The sequence below is a fragment of the Drosophila biarmipes genome, chromosome 2L, assembly GCF_025231255.1.
Source record: "Drosophila biarmipes strain raj3 chromosome 2L, RU_DBia_V1.1, whole genome shotgun sequence".
NCBI lineage: Eukaryota > Metazoa > Arthropoda > Insecta > Diptera > Drosophilidae > Drosophila > Drosophila biarmipes.
This window is the reverse complement of record NC_066612.1, coordinates 5,620,083-5,639,943: the sequence shown is the minus strand read 5'-3', so window position 1 is coordinate 5,639,943 and position 19,861 is coordinate 5,620,083. Positions and strand designations below refer to the sequence as shown.

The 19,861-nt window shown below is 42.2% G+C and overlaps 2 protein-coding genes across 12 annotated transcripts; one reads left to right on the top strand and one right to left on the bottom strand.

The window, feature by feature from the left end:
- The first annotated feature begins 2,513 nt into the window (after window positions 1-2,513).
- LOC108034231 (neurofilament medium polypeptide) lies at window positions 2,514-3,547 on the top strand. Its single transcript, XM_017109082.3, has one exon. It carries the CDS (start codon window positions 2,639-2,641, stop codon window positions 3,314-3,316), a length of 678 nt encoding a protein of 225 aa, XP_016964571.1. The 5' UTR covers window positions 2,514-2,638; the 3' UTR covers window positions 3,317-3,547.
- A 107-nt stretch (window positions 3,548-3,654) lies between these two features.
- Window positions 3,655-19,745, bottom strand: LOC108034172 (protein Aster-B). Of its 11 annotated transcripts, XR_007763337.1 has the most exons (13): window positions 18,948-19,743; window positions 13,451-13,720; window positions 12,797-13,268; window positions 10,736-10,985; window positions 9,115-10,216; window positions 8,802-9,054; window positions 8,612-8,742; window positions 8,310-8,506; window positions 7,687-8,037; window positions 6,114-6,582; window positions 5,924-6,044; window positions 5,068-5,224; window positions 3,655-4,892 (listed from the first exon to the last, which is right to left on the bottom strand). XR_007763337.1 is itself a non-coding variant. In XM_017109003.3 (12 exons), exons 1-12 carry the CDS (start codon window positions 19,220-19,222, stop codon window positions 5,147-5,149), a joined length of 3,969 nt encoding a protein of 1,322 aa, XP_016964492.1. In that variant the 5' UTR covers window positions 19,223-19,743; the 3' UTR covers window positions 3,655-5,146. The 11 variants fall into 11 exon arrangements, 10 of the variants coding, with proteins under 10 accessions (XP_016964492.1, XP_016964500.1, XP_016964484.1 ...); XM_017109003.3 differs by having other exon boundaries at window positions 3,655-5,224; XM_017109011.3 differs by lacking the exon at window positions 5,068-5,224.
- Between the last annotated feature and the right edge of the window lie 116 nt (window positions 19,746-19,861).

Genomic DNA, 19,861 nt, shown 5'->3' with positions numbered 1-19,861 from the left:
GGATACACCAATTTCACCTGCTCTTCCCTAACATGCCCTGTTACTTCCATGTTATCGTCTTACATTTCCTCTAGAACACTGATAATTCTCGACCATAAATACTACAAGTTGGTAAAAAGTTGGTGTGCTGGTTCGGCTGATCTCGAGTTTCGACTTGACGATAGAAATTTAAGGTCTTGATTGGCAACCCAGAAGTCATTCAACAAGTTTCGAGACGTTTTTAGAGTAGCGACTGCTTTAATGTCTCGCCTTTGACTCATTTACGAGTGGGTAAAGCTGACTTTTGGTTCCGTTTTCTTAGTTATGTGGTTTCATTTGATCTATGATGTTATATATTTGAAAATCTTGGAAAACTGCTCCATAAAGTACATTATTTAGATACTAAAATCTAAGAAAAACTATTGAGAAGGCCTTAGTCATAAAGAAACTACATTTTCCCCCTTTTGGGTAGCTTAGATAGCTACAAATTCTGATTAATTCTAAAAATATATTTATTTTACATGTTTAAAAATGAAATTTGTATAGTTTCCAAGGAAGTGGCTTTTGCACTCACAGTTTATGGTGCTCTAGAAAATTCTCTCCAGTCCGCACACTTTATAATTTCTTTTTGATTCTGTTAGGCAAAGGCCAGCTTTCCAATCTTATCAGTCATTAAACTCGGCGAGGGTAAACGCTGCGTATACGCAATTTTAATGCGTATACGAGCCGTGTGTGCGTGCAGTTCTCACATGTGTGATGGTGTGCGACTGTGTGGGTGGGCAAAAAGGGAAGAGAGCTAGAGAGAGGCGTGCAGAGGGAGGGGAGGAGCAGATTACACTGGGAACTTGAAACGATAATAAAGTCATAAAATTTCGAAATGGCCTAAATAATGATGATTGTTCAGTTTGTAGTGAAATTATTAAGTTTATTGTGTTGCCATAAACTTGGGGCGAAAAAAGTCGCCAAGTTGCCGCGATTTGTTGTTGCAGTCTGCGCTCTTCATTTTTTTTCCTTCTTTATTTTCGGTGCGTAGCTCTCGGCTCTCTATAAAAAATTATTTTTTCCTGTTGCTGTGTTGGTGGTTTTTTATTGTTGCCGTTTTTTATATATACGCACAATGTGCAAAATGTGCGAGACACGCATACACTGGCCGCAAATTCACGCACACGCACTTGCTCTTAACCTTGAAAAATAACACAGCCAATTTGTTGTTGTCCCCGTTGATTTCTGACAGCTTTCTTTTTGTTCTTGTTTCGGTTTTTTACCAAACTTTGTTTTTGTGCCGCCGCTGATAAGATTCTTATTTTTCTCCTTATGCTGCCCTTTTTTTGGGGGGAGTACGTAGATGCGTGTTGTTGGCCTTTTCGTGCAGTGCATGCGTGTGCGTACAACAAATATTGAGTTTCTAGACAAATTTTATTAAGCAAATTGCCGGGAATGTGAATAATTTGTTGGTATTCCAATTTATTTTCTCTTGTTTTTAGCTAAAATTCTTTTAATTTAGTTTGTCAGTCAAATATTGGTACATACCTACGAGTTTAGTGAACAGCTGTGGTCAAAATTATAGCAAATAAACACGATTACCAGCCGACTTAATATTTTTTCTTACATTTTATAGAAAGTAAAAGGCTTTCTGATTGATACAGAAAATAAGTAAAATATTTATAAAATTGTACCTATCTTTAACAAAAAGTTTCCTCTGTACTTACCACCTTACATACACAAGTAAACTCTTGTTTTCCTACACCGAAGAGCCGTTGAATGGCTTTCTGTATTTCGCAAATTGTTCCTGATTTTTATGCGGTTTAACGAACTTGAACTCTTATCAGTCAGGCAGGTTGGGATTTCTTGATACAGCCCATGGGGAGAGCTGTAATGCAACAAAAGAAGCGACACAAAACAAGTCGGTGATCTTACTCATTCGGCGTCATGTGAATTTCGTATGGGCTTTTGAACTTGGCTGGGAAATAAAGCAGGGCAATCGAAAGTGGGTCGAAGGCATTTATAACTCACTCCCTGACAAACTGCGTAGCTGTTAGAAATAAAATCAAATTGATAAATCTGCACAGAATAGAGATACCATTATTATTCTTAACTCTTATAAGATACAAATTAAAAATTTGTACCTAACCCAAAGTTTACATGATTGCCTTCAATTCACCGGTGAGATAATGTCGAGCTGCCAGCTATGGTGTATACTAGGAGCCTAAAAGTATGCTCACCTTTTTGTTTTATTTGTAATAAAATAATTTATTAATTTGTATTATTTAAAAATGGTTATTTAAAAAAAATTGTTATAATTTTCATAATCTATTTTATTTTTATAAAAATATATCTACTCTTAATTAATTAGTGGTCATGAAAAAACATTTCCTTATGATTTCAAGAAAATAAAAGAAAAATATTTAAATAAAAAGTTAATTTTCTTAATGTTTTTTTACTGCATATTTTATTTCTATAATCTTATACTATATTATATTTTTATTTTAGTTTTTTGATCAAATAACCATCGAAAATCATTTCCAGCTACCCAGCTAGCTCGTAGCATTTCAAACGCTCCCCGTTTCAGCACACACATTTCCCTTACACATTTATCAGAAAATAATCTTTCTTTTACTAATAATAATCTTTAATCAATCTTTTACTTTGCTCGAACAAGATGACCTCCATGCTGGATACGCCGATAGTGTCAATCTACGACATGATGGTGGAACGTCACCTGAAGATGCGCCGTGAATTGAAGGAAGCAGTCAAAGGGGCATTAAAAGAAAAGTCTCCCATTCCCGAGGTAAAGAAACGAATCATTAAATCTAAACCCCTACCGATGAAGTTTCCCTACACTCCGGAACTCGAGTCACCATCTCCGCCTCCGGCAAATGCAATAACTGCCGCACATTTGACCAAAAAGCAGACTTTCTGGAAAGTCCAGCCGCCCGCGGAGAAGGAGCTGATCAAGAAGCTGGTCGAGAAGATCACCAAGGGGCGTGGCAAGTCCAAGCCCGCGACCCCAAAGGAGTGCAAGTCGGGCAGGAAGACCAGTCCCAAGCTGCTGCTCACCCCTCATCGCAAGAGGAACATGGCGGGAGCCCCAGGATTGTATCGTGGCAAGCCGAAGCTCAGCAAGTCCAACTCCGCTCAGATGAAGCGCTTGCCCCTTTCTCCAAGAAAGGTGGAGCCCGTACAGAAGAAAGGAGCACCAGTACCGCAGAACAAACCCATGAAAGTGAAGACCCCCAAGATTCCGGCTGAGAAGTTGCAAGCGCCATTGCGTAACCCCAAGTTATTGGATACCACTGGCACCGCAGAGGTTCTTATCCGAAAACGCTGGCGTATTTAAAAAAGATAGATGATCGATGGCACACAGTCAATGCTCCATTGCTATTACACAAATTGTTGCTTAGAAGTCAAAATATTTAATCACAGATAAGATTAGATGTATTCCGCCTTATCCCAATGGCGATCTAAATTCAAAATGTACTTCAGTATGCGGTTTTATCTAGTTTATATACCTGAATAAAAATTACTACAAATAAATGGTAATTCAGCGGTTGGTAGCTGACACAGGAAATATCTCTGCCCAGACTCTGCCGCCACGCAAACAGTGTGTAAGTGAAAGAGAAAATGCCATTGCATATGATCACTATTCTCTGGTTACGTAAGAATACATTCAGAAAATAAAACATTTTTATTTTTTATTTGTATTTATTTGTTTTTATAATAAATTAGAATTCTCATTACTGCAGCTTAACATTCGGTTTCTTATTCTCGTATGTTCTGTTTACTAAGCCTAACTTGTGACACAAATTTTAAGCCAATTTCGCTACGACCAAATTAATTTGACAAGAATTAGTTTTTAGTGTGGGATTAACCAACATTTAAATTTGCTTTAGCTTAGACCTAAATGTAATTTGCTTAAATATTCCGGTTTACTTTCTGTTTTGCCGCTCCTCACATTCCTTTAGCTCTTGTTTTGTTTATTTTCGCTCTGTTAATTTAAAATGCAACTACTACGGACTAACAATACTTGGCCCATATGCATGGTACATATTTATAGTGTATATAGAGTATGCCATAATGGGATTTAATCTTGCCTTGCGCTTTAGATTGAATAGTTTGAAGTATCTGGTATCTGATTCTTGTATTGGTATCGGTATCGTCTGTAAACGGGCGCCAAAAAACGGGTGAGGGTAAAGAGTTAGGAGGAGTTATACAAAAGAACGAGAACATTGCTCACAATTGTTTCGACTGGTATTACAAAAATATTGTACACAATAAATATTTTGTATAATCGCTTTTATCAAATTCTCTCTAGCCATATACTGGCGTTATGTTATTATTATTAGTTATAATTAATATGCCCCTCCAGTTAGCCAGTTTTGCGCTCGCTCGACATTTAAATGAATTTTCTAAAACAAAAATTCAGGGCGCTCTCTCTCGTGATTTGTATCGGTTTTTGGTATGTTGTGAGATATGAAATACTTGAGGAATTTGTAGATACATTTGTCTAAAGCAAAGCCAAGCAAACAGGTGCTACGCGTAAATGCCGTGGTAAAAACAAAACAATTGCCTCTAATCTAACTAAAATGCAGCTACTTATGACGTAAATTACACTGCGCTTCTCTTACGGTTAAAACATAATCATAAATATGCTTAAATGACATATTGGCTTGTGTCCTTCGATTCTCTTCTCTTATGTGTGTGTGTGTGTATGTTGGGTTTGTGACTAATTTTTAGTTGAATTTTAAATTCAATTTCAGATTTTTTGGTGGCTTTGCTCTTGGCCCAAAACATTGCTTTGGGTGTTTTCCTAGCTTGTCGAAGACAATTGGATTGGATTAATTCAACTTGCACAACATTTTGTTTAAATTATTTTACTGCTAGCGTACAATGATTTCAGCCAAAGTTCTTTCAGTCTGAAAAACGAAAAGATAATTGAGTAAACGGGTTAAAGGCAAACTTAATGCTGACCATATAAAAAGCATTTTACAAGGAAGCAACTAAGCTACAAATTAGTCGAACGTAAAAAGGGTTAGTTGAGAGTGAATGAGCGCTTTCTACAAAGGTAAATAAAAAATACAAATTACTTACAAAAAATATAAAGATTTTAACAGTGAGTTTTGTGTGGTGCCATCTGAATTTCATTCACTATTCTTCTCTCTCTTTGCCTCTAAACATTTAAATTTTGTTTGCTTCTTGATAGACCGAAATGATTTTCAATACAAAATGTGCTGGCCTGGAGTTTGCTCTACGGAATACAAAACTTATCGCTATAGAATTGTCAACTCTGGTATCTCAACCAGAGATGTTGGATGTTGGAAAACATAGGTTAAAGCTTGCATTTGGCTACACGGAATCTTCCACATTTATCTCTTCAGTCAGTGCCAGAGAAAACGTATCTCAAACCGAGGCAAAGGGACATGCAACAATTCGGGTTTTTGTGTATTGCTAACTAAGAGATCAGTAACAAATGCCCGCTAGCACAGTGCGTTTCAAAACTTTCAGAACGCTTAAGATTCTAGCAAAGAACGTATTGGTAACAAATTCGTTTTCAAATCAACTAAAGAACAACCAAATGGTAAATACAAACTCTTTCTATACAAAATATTAAACTTAAGAGTCTTCTTTCTTCGTTTGCAGTATATTTAACTCAGCCATCAAGTAACTAGTTCGTTTATTAGAAAGAATATAACCTTTTGACTTTATCTATATTTCCCTAGTGCCTTCCTGCAGTTATGAAACGCACTGCCAGTATACACGTGTATGGTTGTGAGTGTTAGGATTACAATTAGTGGTCGCCCTTGCTGTCCGCCGAAGTCACTGTTCGCTGCTGTTAATCACCGTGGTAATGAGATGCTTAGAATTCAGTGTGCACCGCCATCGACATCGCCTCAATGCTCTGACGCAGCTGGCCATCGTTGTAGATCTTTTCGCAGACAATGCTCACCTTTTTCAGCAGCTCGATGGCGGTCTGGAGCACCTGCTGCCACTTGTGCAGCTCGTTCTCGTGCGCCATCTCCTGGTCGCGCAGCAGCTCCAGCCACTCCTGGTTGGTGCTCGGTAGGTCACTAAAGTGGCGAGTTCAATTTGCATGCTGTTAAATCATATTTGGATAATGAAATGCCATTTAGACCCACCTCAGGGCCGCCAAGCTGGGCAGGCGGGCCCGCCGACTGAGATCCACATCGATGCGTTCCTCCAGCTTCCAGAGCTTAAGTAATAATATCACATTTAATGCCAGCATCAAGCACAGCAACAGTATAACCAACAACCACAAGCCCTTGTGTCTGAGTCTGTGACCCTGTGACCCGAGGTGACCCGTCGCCGCCACAGGCTGGCCGTCGCCGCCGCCCAGGTGCAACTGCTGCTGCTGTTGGTGCTGGTGGTGGTGCTGCTGCTTGTGCGGCTGCAGGTGGTGGTGGTGCATCTGCTGCTGGTGGTGGAGCTGCTGCTGCTTGCCCCCCTCGAGCAGCAGCGGATGACCCGAGGCGGCGCCGACTGCCGCCGTTGGAACGCCTCCCGTGGCCAGCATTTGCGCCTCCAGGGGATCACCGGTCGGGGCCGGACCGACTGCCTCCTCCAGTGGACGAATCTGGGTGGCGGTACCTGCGGAGAGACGGGGACGAGCGTCGAGAGGAATGGCATATGGCACGGTTAGAAATCAAACCATTCGAACGAAAAACCGAAATAAACATAAGCAAGAGTCGGTGCTGGTGGCAACAAAAACACAACATTAAGAATACAACAAAATATAGATAGCTAGTAATCAAAATAAACTGCAATAATAAAGCAAATGGGTTATGTTCATGAGGGGCTAGCAATTGTCACAAGGCTTAAAAACGTAGCATTACCAGTAGATAAACTTTTATAATTAAAAGTTTTATTAAAGGAAAACAACTTTCCAGGAAAGAAAATTCTAACAAAAAACTTAGTTAACATTTTTCGAAATGAATAGGCTTTTTATCCGAATCAGCTGAAGTTGCCACAAAGAATTTCGAAACACTTATGAAAGAGCGGCGCCATATTCATGGTAAGCTGGTAGAGAAAAATTTATTTAAAGAAAACATGACGAAACCTTATCGTAGCTTGATAAAATAATCAAAAGTAATCATTACCAGTGGAAAAGTTAATTCGATTAATAAGAGGAAGCATTCCGAAGGAAGGTTGAAATTCGTGAAATTGTTTTATGATCGGCGACTTGGCTATAACAACTAACAGCTCATAAATCTTCGAAAATATTGCTACTACTATACTTAAACTAGCTGCGCAACTATTAAATATAAGTTCCTAACAGAAATGCATAAACACTAGTTTACCTAGAGAACTACAGAAAAATAGACTTTCGAAAAAGATAGCTCCAAACTCTCTAGCTTTCCTTGCAGGTGTCATTTTCCTTGTCTGCATTCGCTTGTTAGATAAGAAACGAAATAATCTGCTACCCTTTGTCGTTAACTGATAAGCTGACAGCCTTTATAACTCCTGTTCATATGGAAGGTTTAGATAAATCACACCAAAAATAAATTTAGATTATTATAAACAACATTCGGAGTTTACAGGTGGGAACACTGATAAGATTAACAGATCCTAAAGCTGTGTTTTAAATTATAACAGACTAATAGTTAATTTTTCTATTTTCTTAAAGTTTTCAATATCAGTTTAGGTTCCCTGTGGCAATTGCTGGTCTAGGGGATCCAATTACTCAAGCTGTACCTCTGCTGGACTGAAGTATAGCCTTACGGTGATGCCAATGGGGAGGCTGGTGATGATGGGGGAGCGGAGGCGGAGGCTGGTGATGATGATGGTGGTGGGAGTGCCTGGGATCGTGGTGATGATGCTGGCTACCATGGCTACCGTGGTGATGGTGGTGGTGATGGTGCATGTGCAGGTGCTGATGCTGGTGATGCTCGTTCTGCTGCTGCTGCTGCGGATGGGGATGACGATGGCGCGACTCTTGGATGCTGTCATTGTCCGTACTGGTCGCTGAGAGGATGACACCTGTGGTGGCAGTGGTGTTGGTCGATGTGGTTGAGGTGGTCGAGGTGGCGGATTGCTGATTCATGCCTGAGATGTATGTTGGTTGTAGCTGGTTGTTGGTTCTTAACATGTTGTTTGGATGTTTAGTTGTGGACATGCGTGCGTTTTTGATGTGGTTAGAAGAAGCAATGGCAATTGGCATTGGCGGTTATCGAATTATTGTTCTGATTGGGTAGTAGTTTCATTACAAAATTAGAGAGAAATTGCTTTGCTTTGTTGCTGTATTTTCTGTTGTTCTTGTTGTTGTGGTTGTTGCATTGTAGTTAATTGGTCAGAGTGACTCACGTCGCGATGCTTACCTCTCCGGGGCCTGCGACCCTTTCCCTTCGCAGGTGGAATGCAGGTCTCGCTCTGGAGCGCATGCAACTGGGCTCCGAAGAAGTCCTCCAGTCCCGCCCACGTGTTCTTCTCGATGAAGCCCTTTACAACGCCCCAGATCGACTTTTTGTACTTGATCTGGGTGTGAATCGACAGCATAGTGTGATCATCGACAGTTCTGGGGAGCGGAGTCAAGTGGCCAATTAGAAAAGTTTAAGAGCGATGACTAAGTGACACCTATGCACTCTTGATCAAGGAGCGCGTGGCGTGCTGGCTGACTCACCTGGCCAGGCAGAAGTGTATGAGCACACTGAAACTGTCCGCGTATGGAATGCCTGCATTTACACTATTTACGTCTATGGAATACAGTTCGCCCGGCTTGCTGCACTCCCGCTGCGTCTGGTACTCGGTTACCTAAGGGAATCAGTATGTATGCATTTGACAGTCACTTTAGGGGGGCGCTGCACACTCACCTTTGAGGTCTTGGGACCCACAGAGGCGGCCAATTGAACGGTGACGTTCACGGTGCGCACTTGCAGACCCTCCTCGTTCTTGGTCCACTCGCCCAACATAAGGTCCGTTGACTTGCGCATGGCATGGAAGTCGGTTATGAACTTCGACTTGCTGAACAGCAGATTGAACAGGGTGTCCACATTGATGGGCAGAATGGTGTGGACGATCTGGCGGCCCTCGTGCGTCGAGGTGCACTCCGTGGTGGGCACAAATCTGGGAAGGTAATATAAATATAATTAGAGATCTAGAGATAGCTAATTTGGTAAAACCTACGGCAAATTGTTCTCCTCGGAGTCAGACGAATCGGAAACATCTGTGGGCACACTCTCGGCAGCATTTTTGCCCTCTTCCCGCTGGCTTCGATGGTTCTTTCCCATCTTCCGTTTTATTTCCACCTTGGACTCCGTGACTGGTGGCCCGGCAGTGGCCAGGGATGCAGCAGCTGCTACGGCGGAGGAGTTAGAGGCCGTGCTGACCTTCTTCTCTGCAGCTTTCTTGTCGCTGCCACTGCCGCTGGGCGCAGCTGTGTTTGAGCCCGAAATAGATCCCGATCCTGAGCCAGAGCCCGTGTGGTTGGCAATGGTGGAGGAGGAGGCTGTGGTGGAGCCGGCAGTGCTGCTGCTGCTGGCGCTGGGAGCGTTCATGGTGACGCTCACCGAGAGCTCCGTTGGCTTGACGGAGCTGAGGGTCAGCTCTTTGGCATTCTGCTTCATCTTCTTGTTCAGTTTGCGAGAGCTCTCCCTGGTCTTATTGTTATCCGAGCCGCTGGCCGAGGCGTTGGCCGAGGATTTGGAGGAGTTGAAGAAGTATTTCGTCTTGGACTTGCGGGGGGCTGAGGCCCGGACACCGCCGCCGCTGCTGGCGCTGCTGTTGCCGCTCTGGGGCAGCTGGGGATTCGACTGGTTGGATTGATTCGACTGCTGTGACTGGCGCTGCGACTGGCTATCGTCATCGATGGCCGTGTGGAAGTCGAAGTCCGTCTCGTTGTCGTTGTCCAGCGTGGGATCGATGTAGTCCTCGTCGTCGGTGGTCAGGCCCAGCTCCTCGCCGTAGCAGGTGTGCACATGCTTCCAGATCTCCTGCGCCGAAAAGGGCTTATTCATCAGCGTGTTCTGCCAGACGCGGAAGAGCATCAAGAAGCTCTTGTCGCGCGAGGTGAACGTGGCAAAGAAGTACTTGTCCTTGCCGCTGGATATCGATATGGCATTGGGTATCACCAGGGCCGTCTTCTCCTTGGTGATGGCCGTCACATCCTTCCACTTGATGCTCAGATAGGTCTCCCAGCTGAAGATGTTCGCGTGGAAGCAGACGTAGTTCTGCGACACATACAGTCGCCCCTGGACGAGAATGTCGCGCTGCAGGGCACACGAGTAGTCTGCGGAGGAAGAAAGTCGCTTGAGTTAATTGCTTCAATTAGGGTTTATTACATTAACCGGAACTCAGTGTTGATTACACATCTTAGCTCGTTTAGCTTAGGCTGGCTATTTAATATATGTTCATTTATTACAATTAACCAAAAATAAACATAAAACTTATTTTTCGGGATGGAATTTTAAATACATTTTAAATATATATATAGCATTTGTTTTTTAATAATCATATTATGAAGACTGCATCTTTATAAATATCAAATATATACCACAGTCCCACATATTCATATTTAATTGCTCATTATTTCCTGAATTGCTTCGTGAATTGTTATTCGTGAATCACAACCCTTCAGAATTTTAATGGGTTGTTCATTATGAATTTATTTTTTTGAATTCACTTAATAATTAAAGGGAAACTGATAAATATCAGCCGCTTTATCGGGCTGAATTTGCATGTGACTGATTTGGTTAAATGAAAAACAAAGGCGATGGTCTGTTTCCCGCCCAATCCCCTCCAGACTCACCCACAATCAGGCGCTCATCGTTGGGCACGTCCTTGAAGAGCTTCTTGAAGTCCTCGGCCCGCGACTTGTAGTTGGGATAGATGACGTTGTACCAGGACTTCTTCTTGGCCCGCTCCGAGAGCCTCGACGGCTTCGCAGGCTTCTCGTTGGAGGTGGAGCTGCTGGAGGTCAACTGCTGCTCCCGGTCGACGCGCAGCAGGCTCAGCTCGTGCTGGGTGAGATCGCTCAGGCGGTGGTGCGAGATGTCCTGCTGGGAGACAAGCGAGAGGGAGAGCTGATCAAATACCATGAGTATGTCCATTTATTGCCGTCTTCGGTGACGTGAGCAAACATTTTGGCTCTAAATTCGATTCGATATGCGGTGCCTTTGGCTTTTTGGCCACCTGTTCGCACCAGCACTCTGTTTGCTAACTCTTTTCCGCGGGTGATTCACACCGCTTCGTAGGAAAGTCTCTTTGGGGCCAGGTGTTTGGGTCTACCTCTTATCACACCACACGCTTGTCGTTCGTTTACGACCCCTAATTATTTACACAAAGTTCGCTGCAACGTTAGTTTGTTTTTTATATAGTTTTTTTTTTTTGTTATTCGCCTTTGGTCGCTGAGACGCTTCGTCGCTTATTGAATTCTAATTTGCCATTGCCAACGGAGGAGCTCCGGACACGAAGCGTTATCACTGCTGGATGGCCGGAAAAAGCTTGGGCCCAAAACAAAATTTATGCCGCGAGCTTTCGCGCCGAAGGGTGAACCTTATCAGCCGGGTGAGAGGGTCTCCACATACATATACACCTATCAGCTATCAGTTAGATTAGATTGACCCGCCAGATGTTAGATAGCCAATATGCGGCTATTAATCCCAATAGACCACCTCTATCTGTCGCCCCAACGGGCTATCTATCCAGTCAATTTCTATCTGTCAATCGCCTGATCGATTGATCTATTGATCGCCCCTACGTTCGAGTGTGTTTAATTTGATTTGAACACTTAGCTGCGGCAATTTCACACCTTTTCGGGGTGTGTGTTGTGCTGTATGGCTAATAGTTAAAATCAACAGTCTGATAGTTTTGAAAGCTTGCCAAGCTTTTTCTCAGAACTCAAATACAAATCGGAAATACTTGGTTTCTTGTCTAGCCCTTCAGAGTCATAAAGATATAAAAACGGGTTTGAACTTGAAAATATTTTGATCTTAAAATGGGGAACATCTACAAGCTTGTTTTTTATAGTGATCAACAATTAGTTCAACAACATGCAATCTGGGGGTTCTTCTACGGTTATCAATTCAAAAGCATGGAATCTTTGGCATTTTGATACACTTAAAAGGTCCATGTTACTCGCACTTGAAAAACTATAATTAAATTTAAGAGCCCCTTACAATTGTATTGATAAGACAACTTTTATATTGTCTTATCAACTTTTAAAATTAAAAATATACATTCAGAAGTCCCTCCCTATTTGGTTCAAACCTCTTTACAATGCCTAACCCAGGCAATTAATTCTCGAGCTCATAAAAAAAGGGTTAATGCAAAATTCAATTATATTACCTACAAGTGACGTGATTATTTAAATTTATACAATTGATAAAAAAAGACGTTGACAGCGCAATTGTGTGGATATGGCGAAATTGGTCTAACTAGTTGATTCATTTAATTTGGAATGTGCTTGGTTAACATATTTTGAATTATCATGCTCACAGGTAGCAATCAAAAATGCCGTCACCAATCTGCTCTCCTTTGAACTATAATTTGTTCTAGAAGTAGTTATACCTATTTAGAAGTAATGTAGTATTTGAGAAACAAAAAATTAATGTATAAAAATAATGAGTGAAGTTTGCAAAGGTGTAAATAGCTTAGTTACTCGGAAACTTGTTGCTTCGGCACGATTCATAATAAAAATTAAGTAAATTTATGTGTAGGTACATTTACCATTTAGGGAAACAAAATTACAAAATAAAAACCTATAATCTCTTAAATAATTACAAAACTGAAGGTCTCAACGTACAGGTAAATACAGGTATTTGTTTGTAAAGCTACTACTAAACCCATTCCCCGTCGCTGCTCCACTCACCTCATCGCGACCGCTGCTGGATGTGGATAGCTTCGCCTGGCTGGCCTTGCCCTTGGAGCTGGTGGAGCTCTTCCGGCTGGAGGGACTGTCCCCCGGAGCAGTGAATCCGTTCGATTCGAGGCTCTGCGACTGCTGAGCTGGCTGATCCCGAGCCGAATCGCTGGACACGATGGTGATGCTGGGCGTGGCTCCCGGCGCAGCGGCACCTGAACTGGAGCCAGGACTCGTGGAAGTGGTGGCCTGGTTCAAGCTGAGGTTGCTGCTGCCGTTGGACTCATTGGCACCTGGGGCTGCACTCGCTGTCGGCGGCGATCCGCCGGCTGTTGTGGAAGCGTTCTGGTTGGAGGACGTCGATATGGAGACGCTGCTCTGCTCGAGGCTGCCGGCAGCTTCCTGAATGGTCAGGAGTTTGGTGCTCAAGCTACTGTTTGTGGTGCTCGTTATGGTGATCTCCTCGGTGATCGAATCGCGCCTGCAATTGGTAAGGGGAATACATGTTATTGGCGGCTCAACTGGACACTCCAACTACAGCTACGTCGATTAAATTGAAAAACTCTTGAACTAGGCATGCAAATTTGGAAGGTATGATGAATTCTCTTACGGAATCGGACCCGAGCCTGGCTGGAGAGTTTCCGGAGCAGTGATCCCACCTACCTGTCGCCACCATTGCTACCAGCCGCGTCCGCCTGCTTCGCCTCCTCCTCCGGCTGCGATTGCTGCTGGGGATTGGCCTCGGGATGCTCCTGCGCCTGCGACTGGGACTGGAGCTGGGTTTGGGTCTGTGTCTGTGACTGTGACTGGAGCTGATCGGGCTGGGTGGTCTCGGGTATCATGTTGGCATTACTACTGCTCGAGCTTTCGGCAGTCGTAGCGGTTATGGTTACACTTGATGTTGTTGGGTTGGTTAAATCACTATCTTTAATCCTACAATAAAATGCATATATAAACAAATCAAAAGAACGAATGCCAAATCAAAAATCATGCCCAAGACAATGGAACAACAGGAGCAACTAAGTCGGATACATGGAACGAAAATACGAGATACTTAGGGGCACTAAGACCAGAGGAAAGGGTAGTTGGGGAGGACAGATCTGAAATTATTAAAATCTACAATGCTACAAAGTTTACAATTTAAGTTGATTGCCCTAGACAGGCCGACATTTCCCACAACAATTGAGGACGATGAAATTCGAAACTATTCAAGAGTATTTTTGTCAATGGATTAACTTAAATAAAGAGAAAAAATCTAATACATCCCTTTAAGACCAATGCTAAAAATCGTTGATACTACCTCCAATATATGGAAGAAATTATTTCCAAGTAAATCTGATTAGGAAACGACAACAGGTGGATCCACTTCAGTTTTATAGGCAACCATATAATTAATTATTTTAAGACGATAGAGTTTAAGGAAAGAGTGCATAAATATAGGAAGAAATAGCAGAATACCTTGGAATAAGGATAACAACAATGGCTTTAAGATTGTTTTTGCCATACTAAGGATAGCACTGAACTTCTTGTAACACAAAAGACCTCATTATTACCCAGGAAATTATAAATTCTTCTGAGTACAATTACAATTTTACGAGAAGTTCTTGGGAACTCGATGGCTTTGAGTAATTGCCGCAATTATAAGGCGTTCTCAAAAGTTCAACGGCTAATCCGACCAGTGTTCTGGCAATTACAAAGAACCATTAATGTTTCCGCAGCACAATCTATTCCATTAGTCACCGCCCTCGATAAGGCGGCCCCAGATGGTAAGTGCGAGTTCCTATCGACAACTGTCAATTGGCCTGTTAGGCAGACATTGTCGCCTCTTAACTGATCGCCGGCTTAAGTAACTCCGCTCCAAATTAAGTTCCCATAATTGTCTGCCCACCAATGGCACTAATGGATCTGATAGTTCCGCGGCGATCTTTCCATACCAGAGAACCCGGTGCTTCCGACTTTTTCGCAACGTTCGCCGCAGCATTTTCGACGCGTTTATATACTCTAAATATATTATTTTCAATTAGACGTGCTCTCGCCTCCGTGGGCTGCGACGGAATGGTGTACCAATTGCCATTAAACGATTGTAATCAATTCCATTGTGCACTACTCTTCTACTCGGCGTGGGCGTGTGTGTGTGCTGCCCCACAATTGTTATTATTTTCTTAATACACATTTCTATATATGTATACCCCTGTGCTCGTATAGCCGCTCTGTTTGGCACTGATAACAGCGATAAGATACTCCCCTCACTGAGCTTTGGCGAAGCGTTTAATGGCCGGGGTAAGTCGCTTTTCGTGTGTATTTGTTCAAACCATAAAGGCTAAAGCGATTTAACCCACTTCCCCGAGCTTTGTTGAGCCTGGAAACAGTTTGTTCCATGAACTTTGCAACATTTTTGGCGAAACACCTGCTGATTAAAGAGCGACTGCACTCAGCGCTCGGAGAATGGCATATATGCAAATTGGGCCATGACACAGTCAGCTTTAATGATTTTTTAAGCTTTCTAAGTTCTCAAGTACTAGGAAAGGAGCTGTACTGCACAACTGTGCCTTAATAACTGCCCTAAAGATAGTCGCCTTATCAATGAACTTTACATCTGGCAAATGTAAGTACTTAGACCGTCCTTATAGGTATAAACACGCGTTTCCGTTTCTCTCACCCAACGTCTACATAGGGATCGACCCCCAAGGGACTCGACTCAGCTATTCTTATCACTAGAACGGTTCAAGATCAAGAGGAACACTCATGTTTACTGGAACTGAGAGGAGTGAAAACCATTTAATGACGAATATCGTTAAACGAGTACGTACTTAAAATTGCGAAAAGTCAGCTCGGATGTGTGAAAGATCAGCGATAATGTATTGGATTATAATGTGTATATAGAATTTATATCATGTAAGGTTGAGGGGCTGTGACGGCTTGGCGAGATAAGAACTCGGTTTCCAATGATACTTTACAGAAGTTCTGATGAAAATACAGCCCCTAGAAAACGATTTTGCCACAACAAACCATCTTAATTGACGTAGAACTTGTTTGCGGAGAAAATTCTGGGAACGTAGAAATTATTCGAGATAAAATTCTCGTGATTCAGGGGTATTTTTAGCCTAAACAAACGTCATTTCAGATAATTAAGAAGATTATTTACTGGGGGCGTATAAGTCGCATGGTTTTAGTCATTCTAAGCACAAAACAATAATGTTTTGAACTAAATAAAATAAATTCAAGGAATTTTCTGTGACTAAACGAGGTTTTTTTAAATAAACAAACAAATCTTGGGGAGCAAAAGTGTGTGACTAAACTTGGGAAACTTTTCTGCGTGCTAATTTAAACAGAAACTTATCAATGGGAAGTATCATTCAGAATGCATGGCCATTACAGATACACAGTATATCAATTACGAGTATTGCCACAGACTGCGAGTTATGATTACGAATAAATTGCAGCGGCTGTGGAGCTGAATAATAGATACTTCTGCCCCCTTGAACTTTGTCCTTCGTCGGGGGAGCCGGATTGCGAATGCATTTCCGACATGAAAGGCCACTGGCCACAAAACCCAGTAGCCGGGCCGGGAAAACTACCTCAACTACGGGGGCACGGGCAGTAATTGCTATATCAACGAGTGCGAATTGAGACCTCTGAGGCACTTAAGCGCGGAGAAAAATCAATAGTGAAGAGCGAAAAAGTATTACATTTTCTTTCGCTTGGCTTTCTTCGGTTCCACATTCAGTGTTTTCCTCGGCGGCTTCTTTATTTCCTCCTCCGGCATTGGTAGTGGCTGCTCTTCGTGGTCTATTGTCCAACCGAGAAACTATGTCATCGCTGGGGAGCAGCCGAAAAAGTGGCCAAAAGTGGCCGAGTCCGGTCTTTGCCAGTGCAAAAACAAAGTGATGACGAAACGAAAAGCGTAAATACAGCAAAAATTGTTCGTATTTTTAGCACGGCTCGGCGAAATGTCATTAATTTATGAACTATCCCACGGACAGGCCGACGTTTTGCTGTTAATTATTTAATTAATTTTCCGTGCCCCGAGTCGCTTTGTCGCTTTTTGTTATTCCTCTTGGCTGATTGTCATTTGTTTGCTTGTTTGTTTGTTTGTTGGTTGTCTAAGGCACGCGATGGCGAGAGATATAGGAATTTCAGAAGGTACAATGGAGCACAGAGCACTGGGTATCGAAAAGTGGGAGCTCGTGCCGGGCACGTCCTCCCAGCTCGGCGTTCCGATTTGCACTCGAGAGCAGCCGCCGAGAGAATAATGGCAATCCCCCGGTTTTGTTTTGCTTGGGGTTGGAAAATCGGACAGAGATATAGGAGACCGTGGAATACGCTAGCCGTATTACAGATAGTAATAAAATAAGATATTATGGGATATAATCTCTTTTTTCTTACATCAAAATAGGTTTGGAACGAGAAGATATAGGATATTATACTGTATTACTTAAGATTAAAGTAATTTTATAAAAACAAGAAACCCCTTTTTTATAATTTTTTCCTTATAACCCATTTAAAAATGGTTTAAGGTATACCTTATGTATCAGTTTTTGGGTTTCTGTACGTGTTATACCTGTATCTATATAACTCCCTTTGGGCGGTTGCCTATGCAAATGCACATTTACGGTGGACAGATAACCTCCTACGAATATTCCAACCTCATAAGCCAGCCAAGGCTAATCGAAAATGCTTTTTATTTTGGCCTACGTGGAAAACGCTTCAGTGCACAAAACACAATTCGTACATTTCGGTGGGTATATGTAGATACAGTGGGTGTGCAAGACTTTAAAATGTTGGAATTGTAAAAGTCCTTGAGAATGGGCCAATTACTGGCTTAATGAGAGTCTTAAATGCAGATAAAAATGTAGCACTAAATTGAAACTAGCTCAAATGACAGTGAACTTTTTACTGCAACTAGTTAAACTAGCAATTTCATTGAACCTGCGAACTTTTGGTAAACATTTCGAATGAATTGGAATGGATTTTGCTAGTTTCAAACTCATTTAATTGAATTCCCTTTTATCTTTTCTTCTTTCTAAACTCAGTAGATAAACCTTCTATTTGCTATTTAAATTCGGCTATTGTTTATTTTGTTATCTGTTAAATTAAGTACAGAAATGCTGCCTTTTTTGAGTTCATTCACTAAATTAACTGATAGCCAGCGCAGGGCGATGATAACCCAGGCACATTCGCCGACTTACTAAAGTCAAGGGAGTTATTGTTTGTCTGCTGGCTCTGTTCGCTTTGTTCTGGCCCCCGGTGGCCACAAAATCGATAAATTAAAACGCCTTACAGCGACGAGACGCAATGTACCTCTCCTTTCCGTGGGGCAACTGTTGCGCAATAACGCAAATGCTATCGAAGTGCAAGGAGTGTAGCAGGTGTGTGGGGCAATTGGAATGGGGCAACGCGTATTATCACAGATTTGGGAAGGGGCTGACGGGGGGCAGATAAACCAAGCTGAAAGGAACAAAGAGGGGCTTATAAACGACATGCAATATGACTAGCGACGGGCTAAACATGCAAACCAGCGGGCAATCCTACACCACAAATTAACACGCTTAACTCTTAGGTTTCTTTTACACGGAAAGAAATTAGATAAGGAATGTGTGTGATATTTTCTGAGGCATTTTTAAAACAACTCTAAGCTCCAATATGAGCTCTAGTTCCAAAAATATCATGTTAAGCCCATTTGGTATGGTAAAATATTCTAAGATCTATTATCTATTATCAAAAATATGATAACAAAAAATGTTAGAAGTAAACTTAAGCTAAAAGTAATTATTCACAAATATGATTACAAAATTTAAATACAATATTATTCTTTTTCAATTTTACAAAAATGTATGTATAAATTCAAAAAGTCATGGTTGTCCTATAAAAGTCCATGGATAAAATAGTGTAATTGTAAAATAATTTTTAAAATATTTAATTTTTAAAATCCTTAGTCCCACTTATCTTTACTTAAATTAGAAAATATGGGAAATATACTCTTTAATTAACTTAATTTGCTTGAAAAGTTAAGATCATTAATCATTTGATTTATCAATATAATCTTATTGGGCACAAATAAAAAATTTCCCTTCACCCAATTTCTTTCCGTGTAAAAGCGTTAACGTTAGCTTTTTGATTAGTGTATGGGACAGTGGGCCTACGGGGCGTGGCAACTCACATGGGCGGCGCATTTAGGCTGGCGGTGCGTTTGTGCTTGCCCTGCGAGGACGAGGGACGATGGAAGAAGCTGTGCGCGGTGGACAAGGACTTGGGCAGGGCCCCCTGGCTGGAGGACTTGCGCAGGGTCACGAAGCGGGAGCCAGATCCCGATCCCGATCCTGATCCCGAGCCGGAACCGGAGCACGAGGAACTGGAGGCCAGCGAGGAGCTCGACGAGGAGGCGGAGGACTTGTGGTGCTGCTGTTGTGCCCGCTGCTGTGTGACAAAATGCATGACAGCACGGCACACCCGGCCGCTCCTAGTTTCCTGCCCTGTGCTGTGCTTGGTCTTGTTTATCGAATCACGCCTGTTTATTTGTTTATTCCATCTAATTCTCCTCTTTTATGTGGCACTTGCTGACGTCTGCGGAAGTTGGTTTTTACTTGGGTTTTCGGGCTCGCACAGTAGGGAAAAATCACTGTCACACTGGAATATTAGCAGTTCTCGGGTTTCCACGCGGTTAAATGCGGTTTTAGTTTATTTTAGATGAGATTCAGGGGTTAAATTCGGAAGTTCAGGTTCGTCTGCCCACCGAGAAATTTTGCTTATAAAAGGTATACGTCGCGACTGAGGGTTGCTAGGTGTGCCGAAGACCAGACGCCGCTCTGCGATTCCAGGTGATGTTACTCCGATCTGCCATCTAATTATAGGAAAATAACTTGTTCAGCAGGTTCCCAGCCTTATTCACTTCCACTTGGTCTTTTTCAGTGAATAAAATGTGTACATAAATTATGCGTAATGCTCGGCTCCATGGTAACCCGAAAAACATCGATAACCGATGACTGGAGGATATCGAAAAACAGCTGTGGGTAAGCAGCCAGAGGTGGTGAAAAACCGATGACTATGCGTAAGGAAGTGCTGGAAATTTTCAGA